A 13,662-nucleotide genomic window follows, 5' to 3' on the forward strand; every position below is an offset into this window, starting at 1 on the left:
ACTTGTGATGTACCAACACCAACTCAACTTGTGATGTGAGAATACTTGACTTACTTGGCTTCTTGTGCCTCTACCAGCAGTGTCTGAGCGTCCTCCCTTTTTGTGTTTCTCTTATTATTCAGTTTGTTCTTCTCACAATGGTTCATAATGCTTTTGATTTTGCCAAGCATGTCTGTGAGCTCTTGTGGAGTCAAGGGAAGGTTTATTTGTAGAACATAATTTGCCACCTTCTCAATGTCTTCTGGAGGTGCACTCTCATCTGCAACAGAAATGGAGCTGAGAGTATCCTGAAGTAGCTATTTCCTCCCAGGAAATGGTCATTATGGCTGCCTACCCTTTGAGTTATGTGGGAGAATAAAGCTGACAAGCACAGTAAGGGGGTAAGAGAATTATCTCCAACATTTTGTAATTTAATATTATCCTCCCAGGTACTGCTGTTAGTGTTGTCAGAACTGGCTAAAATGAGGATTTGAACCCACTTTGAACTGAGTTATTAAAATTCTGATGTAGGACAGAGCCCATGGAGGGTTTTAAATCAGTGCCCAGCACAGCTAGATGTGTCAGAGCCCATTTCTCCCTTGGCCCACAGATCAAAGAGGTGCTGGTGAGGCTGGGGTGTGAATGGAGATTTCCAAGCTGGCCACTGGGTGTAATCCCTTCCCTGGAGTTGCCACAATATTGAGCAAGTGGTTCCTTCGCTGGTTAATGAGAAAGGCTAAGCTGCAGAGGCAACCTGGGTCAGACTCTGATAGAATGAGAATTTACAAGAGAAAAAAGCATATTTTGGCAACTCCCGTGACAAATGACCTTGTCCTAGCTCTTTGCTAAGAGGCAGAGGCACACACAATTAGAGTAGTCAATGCCTTGTGAAGTCACATCATCGGTTCTGTTTTCTGCTCACTTCCATTTATAGACAAGACCTTGTGTGATAAACCAGTTGAGACATATTAAATGTTCGTGTTAATCTCTAGAGTAAGTCAGCAAGAATTAAATGGAAGTTTAGTGTGCAAACAGTAGTGCATTCCTGAGAGCTATTTTCTGTAGAAATATGTTCTCCCAAAATCACCGTTCACATAGATGTAGAGTAGAGCAGATTTGATATAACTGTATGCTTCTCAGATGCTCCTGTTCTTAAATTTCAATTAATAAAACAAATATTTGAAAAAATGCTTTTATAATTGTTATTAAATGCTGTGTGTCTACTAAGAAACATAAAAGAAGAGCGAAAGGTGAAATTTTCAGTGGCTATCAAATAAAAACCTGAGACTTGTAAGGAATTAAAGGGATCTAAATCTTCCAATTCAATAAAATAATGTCCATGTTTCTGAACAAAATAAGTCCTCTGTTCTCTGCCCTCACTCCTATTTGGATGTATAGGTAGGAATGCCAAAGGACTGCCAACATGCAATCCATAGAAATTTATGAGATCCACTACATTCAAGAGATTAAAGAAAATCCTGCCACATTTGAAACCCTTTGATGGTAAAAAAAATTTAGGATCTGTTTCCTACAGCATTTTTCTGCAATGACGGGAGTGGAAAAATTTGAGGGTATGTACGATTGTTTTGGTTTTTTTTTTTTACTTTATGAGAGCTGTGAAGTTCTACCAGAATCCTTTGCTTCCTCGTGTTACAGCTTTATGGAGACGATGGAGCAGTATGTGTCCTAATTCCCACGCTCCCTACGGAGAGCCTCTATTTATGGGCCTGGAAGAAGGGGGTGGAATAACAATTTGAGGATGCATTGGACATGCCTGACCATTATATATTGTATGAAATTATCTCAGTAGTCCTTTACTCAGATAGACGAGGAACAGAGAGAGTTACTTCTGTGCTTCAAACTAAACACAGTAGTAAAAGATGATAATCAGAATGTAACAGATATATTGGAAAATTGATACAAAGCACTGTCACCTGGGAGAAGGAAGCACTAGAAAAAAGGGATTGAAAAAGTTTGCACAGCTCAGGAGGTAGATGAGAAATTCCATGTATACACAGCTAGATCATCTTTTGGCTGTCTATTAAGCTGTATTATATTGGAATATATATATTAAAAATGAGTCAAAAAGAACATTGCATATTTACCTAACAAGAAGTCTTTCACTTTTTGGATGAACTCCTTAGTGATCTCTCCATCGACTTCAATTTGATTCTTAGCCATCTCCAGTTGTCCATTAAATTGTGAGCCTTTCAGTTTGCTGTCTTCTGCCATTTTTCTAATGCTTTCAACCTGGAAATATTATTAGAAATAGCAGTGCCATTTTCTGGAGGTTATCTATGATTGCTTCGCAAGTTGAGCTCTGACACAAAGGCAATTTTGATCCAAGCCTCAGCTGGAATCACTTGATGTGGCTTTAAATAGTAGTAGGAGACCCCTTTGGGGAACTCCAAAAGCTGCCACATCTTGGCCTTCATCTGGCCTCAGAAAAAGCCTAAATCAAGCACTTTTTTCTCTCTGCAACCACTGCTAAACCACAGCTCCCATCTGTTTTTAAAAGAAAGTACTGAGAGTTATTGCAGTATTGTAGCTTGTCAGTGATCAGATTCAGATCTAAGCCGATCTTATCAGATTCAGATCTGATTACAGAAAATGTAATTTCATTTGTCATTTAATATAAAATGACAAATGAAATGGACTTGCTGTTAAAAAGAACACTTAAAGAGGACATGAGGAAGGTGGAGTTCAAGGCTTGTCTTTAAAAGTTACATTTTGCCACTAAATTAGTATTCTTGATAATTTATATGAGAAATTTAGATTATCAAATTCCAACGGTATTTTACTTTGGTAGGGGTTTTGCCTTAAGGAATGGCCCAGGTGCATCTGTGGTCTGCAGAGGGAAAAGGTTTGATCTTTCCCCATGCAACAAGAAAAATGCTGACGTTTTTATTTCTGAAATGTCTCAAAATAGTTGACTCATATTATTATGGAGCTGCCAGAGGTTTGTGCAGACGAAAGGCAATGTCCTGGCAGCCTGGCTGGCACTCCCCACCTCGGCAGATGCCTTTGGCTGCCGCTGCTCCGTGTCCTGGGGCCCCAGGGCGGTGCCCCAATTGCTCATTTCCAAGCCCACTGGCTGGGATGCAGTGCGTGCGTTTTAAAAAGAGGAAATGGATGCCCAGGCATCCTGCAGGGACAGGACAAAGCCACAGCAGAATGTAATTTCTGCTGGAAAATATGTTCTGCCTATAACTGTAGCAGGCATCATCTCTGACTGTTAATAAGAACAAATTCTTTACTGGTGTTTTGGGATTTGTGTGTTTTGTTTCTTTGGCCTATGTTGCGTTGGCCACACTACGCTTGAATTATTTTTCACTGCTACTGTGCAGCACAGTCGACTAATTGGTGCCCTCCTAAACATCACTGAGGGCAGAAAAGCTTCATCTTAAAATTATTTTCAAAAGTTATTTGTTGGCAAACGTAAGAATACTATGAGGTTGTATAAATAGAGCATAATGCCATGCACAGCAGTAATCCCATTGCAATAAGCATGTCAGGCTACTGACAAATGGTGCCATTTGAATCTTTACCAGTGAAAATATAGACAATACTATAGACCAACTCCCATAGACACAGGGCACCATGAACTTTGAGATCTTAGCAGCAGTGAGCAAGAAGACCTAGATAAAGCCAGTCTCTTGGTGGGACTGGCACCTGGTACTGAATCATGATAGGCCTATGATGTTGGGACAGAGTCCATCTCTATGTCACTGCTCTTTGTCTGAAGAGCAGGTGAGTTTTTTTAGATTTGTGACCTCCCAGATCTCATCCCCCATCCATTTCACTGAACAAATGTAGGTTTGATATACATCACCTGATTCTCAGGTTCCTTTAGCTGAGTAGTCAAGTTATTTAGCAACACAGCAGTCTCCTCAGCTTTCCTGAATGCCTCGGTGGAGAGAGGAAGAGCTCCACTGCAGCCTGGGCCACCACACTGCCTGAGTCCATAACTGTCCTGGCACAAAGCTCCCCCACAGGCTGCTGTGGCACAGGGCTGGTCTCCTGGCACACCACAGATCTGCAAGAAGAAAGATGCTTACGTCAGGACTCCTCTAGGTGCCTGAGATACATTCCTGAAGGAAGAAGCATGTTTAACATCATATGAACATTGACTATAGAATGGGATTTTCCCTAAGACACAGTGTCTGGTCTCTAAAAAGATGGGTGTCACTGCCAGTTACAGGTCCCTCCGCCCTGATTTGAAGGATGCAATGGCAGCCCATGGCTCTGAGCATCCTTGCAGGAGCCATTTGTTAGGCTCCATGTGTTGCACTAAGACCCTTGCTTCACTCTTTTTGGCAAAAGGGCTGAAACCATTCCCTAACTATATCCAGCTCATGGGTCAATGGCTTCTTCTAAACAATCCAGGTAACCTCTAACAGAACAAGGTGCCATGTCTAGACCTCCATATATTTTGACACAGATGTGGAGCTTAAGGCTTAGGTGGATGATCTCTTCCAGATTTGTCATTAATTGGTACTATTGGTACAGGTATTCATTGCTGCCCTGCAAAAGAGCAGAGGTCCTCTCCTTTCCCATAGGTGACACAAAGGATATCTGAGCACTCCCCATCCACTCCAGGACAAAGTCACTGCTTAGTTTAAGTTACTCATGGAGGAGGTTTGGGTTAATCTTTCTGAAATTACTCTGATGTCTTCTTGAGACTACAGAGTGCTTAAACAGTTCCTTGTGCTGGGTTTGCCCTGGGAACAATAGCTTCCAGAAGGTTGGAAATAACTACAGCTGAGCAGTGCAGCTGTTTTTGATGTGACTGCATGGCTGTGGCAAGGAAGTGCCTTTTTCCAGACTGAAAAATACATGTAAGCACCCTTGTAAAATAAAACCTACTACAACATCAAAAAGGCAGACTTTTCTTTAGCTTTCATTCAAAATCCACATTGCCTACCTTTTCATTCAAGTTTTGGATGTCAGGGCTTTTGATCATTCTGAGCTGTTGCAGCACATTGCTTGCTTTTGAGATCTGATGGTCCAACATATTGGATGCGTGGTTCCTGGTGTACTCTGAGTGTCTTACAAGAGGGGTTGTCCCCCTGGTCTTCTGTTCTGCCAGCAATGAAACTTCAAAGTGTTTCCTAATGTTGCTGATCGCCTCTGTACCAACAGAAATATGGTTTAGTACCAACTGCATTTGGTTGCATTCAGTTTGTGTATTTACTTGAATTCTGGACAATTGGTGAGGGACAGATGATCCACTGGTGTTTGATTTGGGACAGCAGGGAGGGACAAGGATTGTCATTTCCTCAGCCAAGCTTTTTAATCCTTTACTCATCCAGTTGCTAAGTAGAAATAGTTATTGATGCTCATAAAACCTGCTAAAGTAGATGGAAATATGGTGGATCCTATGTCATCCATAAGACACCAAGGTGTGTGAGAAGTCAGCAGAATAGACGAAAGTATGAAGGAGATTCCATTATTGACACTAACTTCTACTAATCTGCATTCATCAGTAGCTCATGCATTGCTGCCGTTGTTGATCTGCTAAAAGCTCCTGACATTTATGATGTTTTGAAGTTTAGGCAGGCAAACTGTTTCTGCCAGTTGTCACGAAATGATCAGCTCCCTGACTGTGAGTCAGGAAAGCATCTGTCCTTTCTGTTCAGCATAGCACCAAAAAGTTATTGACTTTTGACTGAGATCAAAGTTTAGATTACAAATGGGAGTATATGAGGGCTTTTTTGTCTCTGGAAAATCCATTTTCAGGATCAATGCTTAAAAAAAAGCAGCCCCACAGTAAGCTTGTAGGCCAGGCATAAAGTTCTTTCCAGTGAGTCTTGTTTGTTTTGTGAAAGTTTCTCCTTAAGTAGACTCAAGAGGGTTGGAGAATATTACATTTTTGCTGATTAATAGCCTGAGGAAAGTATTCAGACCTTTTGTAATACACATAAGCTGATACTGCTGCTGTCAAGGTTTCCCATATCTCCAGAGAACCCAAATTTGCCCCAGATTCCTAGGCAGAAATATGTGCAGAGCCAGAACTGATGTGTCAGCAGTGAAAAAGCATTAGAAGTCTCTGATCTCTCTTTGTGCTAGTAACTGACTCAGTTAGTAGCTGAAGTCAATGACAAGACACTCAAGTACTGTGTGCTTTGATTCAGGCTCTAAAGCCTTGCTTTGACTGAAGCTGAAAATGTTTAGTTATCATGTGGATACAGGGCTATTTATTTATCTTGTAATTCTTGGAAACAATATACAGTTTAAAGTTAGCTCCTAATACAAAATACCTGGCAAGAGACTGCTGTAATTCCACATCTAAGCCAGAGACTGTTTTCTGTGCAACAATTCCATTGCAGGAATATTTCACAGTGGTTCAGCTCTCCATTTAGTGGCCCAAATGCATTTTCCACGTTTGGTTTGTGATGGAGCTGTAGAGACTCCAAGTTCCTTTACATTAAACACAGTGTCTTAGCCCAGGCTTGATTTACAGTTTAGGAAGCTGTGCTCACTGCATTACTGTACCACAGCTGCTGCAAAGTCAGGGGCCAAGGCTGGAAAGCCATAATTTAATGAGATCTCATAAACTGCAAACATTCTTTTAAGGACACTTGTGTCTTGGTTTTTCGAATGGTTTTAATTCATCATTAGATATTGATGTTCCCAGGTCAGCTAGCTGAATTTATGCCTGTGAGGAAGATTCCGAATCCTGATCCTCTGCAGAGACATAGGCAAGAGCTCATTCTCCACGTGTGTCGAGGGCACAAGTGCCAGATGTGCCCCAGATGATGTATGTGGCATATCCTGCTCTATGCCAGCAAATAAGAGAGGAAAAAGCAGACAGAGCCATATATAGGATGTGCTGCTGATCCTGAAAGGAAGATGGAGTGAGGAGCCAGTCTCTCTCCTGGGTATCAGAAAAGCTGGTTATCTTGAGGGAAATGTTATTTTTGTGCTATTAGATGCTTGGTAGCAGAACCAATGAGTATTTGTGGCCCTGATAGGAAATTCAGCTTAAATTCAAGGTCTTCCCCTCCCCACACTCCCATGTGCTTTTTATAGGGCTGTTTATCTGTCTCCAGAGGCCAAAAGATGAAGTGGGTTTGGAATGTGACCAGAGAGCACCATGGATGCTTCAGCTCGGCGTCCACTGACCTCTCTGGGATTTATTGTTTCTTTGCCTTTCTGCCTTTTTCAGTCTACACAAGGCTCAGTTGAATTGGGAAGTGTAGCCTGGGAGAGCTGTGCTGGCTGCTCGCACAGGGACCTGAGGTGAGGAGCTGCCCTGCGGGGCTGCCAAGTACAACAGGGGGCACAGGAGGCCTAAATCTTAGTTAATCCATCTTTTCCCCTCTTCCATTCCATCCACTTCACATTTTGTTGACTTTTCCTTCGTTCTTTTTTTTTTTTTTTTTAAAATCTTGTCTAGGCCAAGCTTTTTCTTGCCTGAATGAAACACAGAGGAACTGTAAGTGGGAGTTCATTTCTTGTAGTTTGTGTCTTCTGTGGTGGGCACCCTATCTTCTGGCAGTTTATATTTTGGCAGCCATCTCTTTGGAGAGGATTCTGCTGACCATCTCCTGCTGTTGTGGGTGGTCTAACATCTCTTCAAGATCCCTGCCTGTTACATTCCCATCTTTCTCCAGAAACCTGTCTGGGACATTGTCATTGCAGCTATTAGCAGCTGATGGAGACTATACTTAGCTTAAGCACAGACAGTATAATTCCTTCAAAAATGCCAAGGAGCTCAGTTCTGCCTTCACATTTTTTGATGAGGGAGAGCTACTTCTGTACTGCACAAAGTCAAGTGTTTTCCCATGGGAACACTAAGAAGCTGCACTATGACATTATGCTTTAATTAAACAAACCATTCCTGTACAAGATTCTTTAAGTATTCCTATGAGCAAGGCAAGTCAAATGTGGAGAGAAAATCCTTTGGTGTTCTACTGCATGGTCTGTTAGTCTGTTCTGTGAAACTGGGCAGCTTTTATACCCTGATGTAAGCATTTGGATATATGAGACTTCTGACTGATGTGACCCTGGCACATGCATCTGAAATTTGGGATGCTAGAAATCACAGTCTTTTAAGATAAAAGAGAATTTGGAAAGTTTGTATAAAATGTTGTTAGTGTTGACATTTTTGTGCTACCACAGAAAGCTAAAGTCTAGGGATCTTTGAAAAGTTGTCTGGTTTAATGATGAGAAAGCATTCCAAAATTTCAGGGAAAAGGTCCAGGCCTTTCAACTCATTGCTGGCTTACCTTTGAAGTTCAAGTAACGAAAACTTTGATGCAGATGTATTTTCTGTTGTAGAAGTTCATACACTAGGTTGGCTTCTTCTTCAATGTCTTCTATGCTCTTGTTAAGGTCAGGAAACTCATAGGGAAAACTGTGAAGGGGATTCATCTGCGCAACTTTTTGTCTGAAGGGGAAAAGACAGTTATGCAGAAGTCAGACGAGATCATTCTTAAACTAGAACTGAGTTACACAACATTTTAGAGAGCAAGAGATACATTTCTAAATAAGCAGAAACATTTAATTACAATGGCTAACTTAGAAAACCCTTAGTATGAACTGGAAAATTCCAGCATTTAAGTATATGTCTGTATGGGTTAGGCATATATAAAGGATTATTTTGTTCACAGATCTATTGAAAACAGTGACTTAGTAGTTCAGCATCTGATCAGAAGTGGGACTTGATGTGTAGGGATGGCTGGTGGAATCTGGGGGAAGACAGTTTTTCAGCCAAAGGATTTTTTCAGGAGCAGCCTAGCCCTTACTGAAGGTAGCCCTGAAAATCCCTGATGCCTGAAAGGGCCTCCAGTAAAAGGACAGGATGTCTCAAAATTCGTTCAGCTTCAGAAATGGCATCTTCAAAGGCTTTGAAGCGCATGTCACAGCTGGGCATTCGTCCTCCTTTATCTTCCAGCTTTGCTGCAAACCTCATTAACCCCTGCACAGTCTGAGCAAGGGCAGAAATTTCAGTGTCCCACTGATCAAAACAAAGATGACACTGCCGGCAGGAGGGAAAGTCCTTCTCAAAGCCACGGCCACACTGGTCACAGAGCCGGCCAGTGACACCAGCACGGCAGTTACACGCGCCAGTGGCTTTGTCACACGTGGGCTGGCGGGTCCCCTCCAGGTTACACTCACATGCTGCAAGAAAGGGACAGCAGATTACATCCAGTTTTTCCTTTCTTGTGGGATTAATACATGCAAAAGGTGCATTTCAATATAATAAAAGAAAATCAGTGTTTGAGCTAGAGCAAGGTGGACTGCATAGTAATGGCTTTTCTTCACCTCTGACTTCCATCTTAACCATTGAAATAAAAATATAGATAAATAATATAAATAATATAAACATGTGTCCATCTCATACACAGAAACATGAAAGGCTACATGTATGCCCTGTCTCCCCTGTGAATATAAAATGTAAGCATTTATGTTAAGGCAGTTTCTAATCCAGTTTTCCCACTTCATAATACTTACAAATGCAATGCATCTGGGGATTGCCAAAGTAGTTTTCCTCACATTCATTACAACATCTTCCACTGTAACCTGGCTTACATGGACACTGGCCTGTAAGCTGTAAAGACAGTTAGGACTGAATAACTTTCAGCAGAGCCATATGGATCAATATACTTTATTTCAGCTGTATGAGGACTGCAGCAACACTGCTTGCCCACAGTCTTTGAACACCATGGTCAATACACTATTGGCCCACCTTTCCTATTGTCCTCCCGAGGGTTCTGAAAACAAAATGCATTCTGAGTGATATCTTTACTTTACTAATGTCAGAGATTTTGCATAATCCAGTCTACTGATGCTCTTTATGAACTCATTCTCTGACTGTGATCTGAGAGGATTCTTTTCCTTTGCAAAACAGACTAATATTTTTATTTTTGCTGGATCAAAGTACTCATCTCAACATATCAATTGTAACTGAAAACCTCAAAGGTATATTATGCACATTGCCCTAGAAAAAGTTGTTATTTTGCTATTAAATTAAACTCCAGGGAATTACAGCTTTGATAACTGTAGTTCTTTGAGAACTAAATTTGCTATAAAAAATAATAAATCTACCAAATAAGCTGGAACAAACAGAGAGCATATTGAAAGAAAAATGTGCAAACACATCAGCAAGACCTTAGGGTAAGCTCCTGGTGCTCTGAAGTCAATAGCAAAATTGCTGTTGACTCCACAGGACCACAATTTCACCCCTGTATTCTGAAACACTATTTAATTTTTTCTACATTCTAACCCTAGAATGTGCACAGGAATTAAAGATGAGAAAAGGTGCTACAGCAGTCCGATAGATGAGGCATGATTAATGTAATGGCCACAGCTGCTACTTTATGAAAATGAACATTGAAAAAATACTCATAAGACTCTTGGGTCCAAGCTTGGATTTCCTTCTTCCCTATGTGCATATTTATGAGGCAGTTTTTTCCTATGTGACATCTTTTTATGAAGTTTTTTTAAGATCCACTTGACAAAGAAAGAGGCAAAGAGATGTTGCTTACCAGCAAAGCCACATTATCAGAACAGCACTTTGGATTTAATGACTCACAGTGTGATTGCACCAACTACAAACTTCCAAAGAATTTTTTGTCTTCACGGAGTATGACAAAAAACCAATCCTCCTTTATAAGAGTCCCCACCAAGCCATGTCAAAACACCAGCACCCTGGTTCCTGGAAAGCAGAGTAATTTTCTTGCCTGGTTGCACTGGTTGCTTTGGGAGTTTTTTGGATCACAGTCACAGGTCTGACATCCTTTTCCGCTTGCCAAGTCCCAGTAGCCAGAGGCACATTGGTCACATGTGGCACCCAGCACATTGGGCAGGCAAGGACAAGCTCCTGTGGCTGGGTCACACAGGCAGGCTGCCTCCCCACCAGGGCACATAGCAGGGTGAACACCTGACAGATTGCAAATGCACCCTGGAAAAAGAAGGACAATTACTACAGCAGCTGAAAATTAATACAGACAGCTGATGCACAATCAGAGCTGGATATAAAGCCCACAATGTAGGTTTACTGCTAGTGACTTTGAACATCTCATACATATTACCTGTCTTTCTATAATAACTTATGTATGCCTTTGAGAAAACTAACTGCAAATGTTCAACACTTTTAGTACAGGCACAAAAAATGAAGGCTCAGTGAATTTTGAATCTTATTAGAATGCAATGTTAAATATGTTGGTTAAAGAGAAGCTGATTTACAGTAGGCATTATCCAGTGTGGGAATTCCCAGTAAGCCAAGTAAGATAAGAAGCCTTCATTGTGAGGAGCCAAAAGTTCTTGCTTAACCATTTGTAACAGACATCTTCCAAGAATGAACAAGGGATGGGCTTGGACCATATTTTAGAGATTCCCAGAAAAAGAGCTTCTTGACTGCACTTACAATTATCTTGGCCATGGAAATTAAATCCTCCATCAGGCACATTTGTGAAAAGGATTATTGAGAAAAATTGGGACCTTGTGCCTTGCTTTTCATTACACTCCCAACTTTCTGTTCAAAGTGCTGAGTTACTGACATGTCCTCATGGAAACTATTAAATTGCCTAAACTCTAGCCACTTAATGAAAATAACCAGTAAGACAGGGAGTTTGGCAAGGGATCATCTGGTTAACTGAGAATTGGTTAGTTGGCACCAGCCAGCAACATGGATAAACAATTATATTTGATTCCTTTACTTTTGACTCCTTCCTGAATAAGCTGAATGCACATTTATTTTTCTTACAGAGAGTACTGCTTTCATTTCACAAATGCGAATTTCTTAGGAGTTATATTCAGTATGAGAATTAGTGAGACTTGGATGGCAAAGAATTTAATAGCTCTCATATTAAGTTATCTCAGTCCTTGATATATTTATATTTGATAAACAGGGAGATATATTTGTGATTCTTATATTTTGCTCTATTCATTTGCATTAGTTTTGTTCTCCCTCCAAGGTCTAGCCTCTCCCTATATCCTATTTAAAAAAAAAAAATAGTAAAACACATTCACAGTGCTGTTACTTACTTACTTTGACAGTTTTGATTGAGGGCTGAGCCAAAATAACCTGGTTTGCAGAACTGGCAGTTTGCTCCATGGGTGTTGTGTAAACACTTGGTGCATTCCCCAGTGACCCTGTTACAGGACTCTGGGTCTGTCAAATCAATGTTGTTGTTGCAGGGACATGGTGCACAGTCCAGCCCAGAGCTGCTTAGTTTTTTGTAGAACCCACTAGGACACTCATCACACTGATTGCCTGTCAGAGGAAAGTAAAAATATTGCTGGCTGGTGGGCATTCAAGTGAAACATATAATTTCTAGTAATATTGTTAAAACATTCAGACTGTCTGTTCAAATGCACCTTTCCAATGGAAAAAATCCACCTGCTTGAGACCATTGCCCTTTAATCCTGTGATCAGCTTAAATTAGATCTTTCCCACTGAAATCTGGTGGAAATGTACCCTCCTCATCCCAAGTTGTTTCTTCCAAGGAAGTCCTTTCAGTAAGAGCAAATAGGTGCCCCCTCACACAACAACTCCAAACATCTTTTTCCATCAAAGGCCTTTCAATGCAGTAGTCAGGATTAACCATATTTGCAGGATTTTTTTTGGCCCTTCACTCCAACAGCATCATTGGAGGGTGGTGGGTGCCTAGGAGTTCAGATAAACTCTGTGAAGCTCTGTCCTAGCTTACTCGCATTGCAACTATTTCTGCATTTCCTCCCTATGCCTGCCCTGATTTGGGTGCTACTTCTGTGTCTCAGAAACCTTTCTGGGCAGGCTGGAGTTTCTGGAACCAAATCCACTGGTTCATCCTCAGCCAAGGACTCTGTTGCTCCATCGTGCTCCTCAGGATCCAGAGCATTTTGTAATGCCTGAAAAAGTGAGCCCACTGCCACAAAGGTGACCACGAGCCTTGCTGGAAAGGAGCAGGAGGAATAATGTCCAAAACTGAGGAGTGCAGTGATTTGTGAGGACAGAAGTCCCCTCAGTGAGTACCAACAAGAATAATTTTGGCCCTACAACAATTATTCAAGCAAAACTGCTCTTGACTTTCAAAGCAATCTTGCCTAAGTAAAGATGACAGCATTGGTTTCGTTTTTGGCAGTGCTTCCCATCAGGCTTTGCTTCCATCACAGGAGATCTTTCTAATGCCCAGGGGACAGGAACTATCTTCAGCTTTCCCTTCAGGAATTCAAGCTAAGTCAACAAGCTCTTAGGAAACAAGGAATCAGTTTGCTGCAAAAATATTTGCATTTGAGACACCTGAGAATAGAAACCTCATCTCTAAAGTGACCATTTGGATCATAAAGCAGTCACTTTTGGGCATAAGGTCAAAGAGTTTCCTTCATATGGAGAAAGACTTTCTCTGATTAGGAAACCTTATCAGCTCTTTTTGATACCCTGTTCTTTCCCATTTGGGCTTCCAATGCTTCTTTTTCAGAGATAATGAGCAACTGCAGTTCTCACCCGTCTCCCCACCAAATTAATGTAGTGCCCCCAGAAAGGAGGAGATTTCCAGAGAGTGATATCAGATCCACATATGTGAATCCCTTTTTAAAACACTAACTGCACAATTCCCATTCTTCCTAGTCAGAACTTACCCACATAATTTCAGTGAACTTGAGTGTTAACTCTTCTTAGCTGTTTTATTATCATTACCTTGCTAGTTATTTCTGAACACAGCAGGTAGAGGATGATAATTTTTTTCCCTTACA

The 13,662-nt window shown here is 41.2% G+C and overlaps 1 protein-coding gene across 1 annotated transcript in view; it reads right to left on the bottom strand.

Annotated features, from left to right (window-relative positions):
• The window catches only part of LAMB4 (laminin subunit beta 4), a 36,889-nt gene that overhangs the window by 3,996 nt on the left and 19,231 nt on the right, over positions 1-13,662 (bottom strand). Inside the window, exons 21-29 of the mRNA XM_085041076.1 lie at positions 11,978-12,202; positions 10,668-10,888; positions 9,439-9,535; positions 8,730-9,105; positions 8,211-8,371; positions 4,904-5,109; positions 3,812-4,015; positions 2,085-2,229; positions 55-259 (exon numbers count right to left, since the gene is read on the bottom strand). Coding sequence (XP_084897202.1) covers positions 55-259; positions 2,085-2,229; positions 3,812-4,015; positions 4,904-5,109; positions 8,211-8,371; positions 8,730-9,105; positions 9,439-9,535; positions 10,668-10,888; positions 11,978-12,202 — 1,840 coding nt within the window. The remainder of the gene's footprint in view (positions 1-54; positions 260-2,084; positions 2,230-3,811; positions 4,016-4,903; positions 5,110-8,210; positions 8,372-8,729; positions 9,106-9,438; positions 9,536-10,667; positions 10,889-11,977; positions 12,203-13,662) is intronic.

The sequence above is a fragment of the Lichenostomus cassidix genome, chromosome 1Aa (genome assembly GCF_008360975.1).
Source record: "Lichenostomus cassidix isolate B80296 chromosome 1Aa, HeHo_3.0, whole genome shotgun sequence".
Classification (NCBI taxonomy): domain Eukaryota; kingdom Metazoa; phylum Chordata; class Aves; order Passeriformes; family Meliphagidae; genus Lichenostomus; species Lichenostomus cassidix.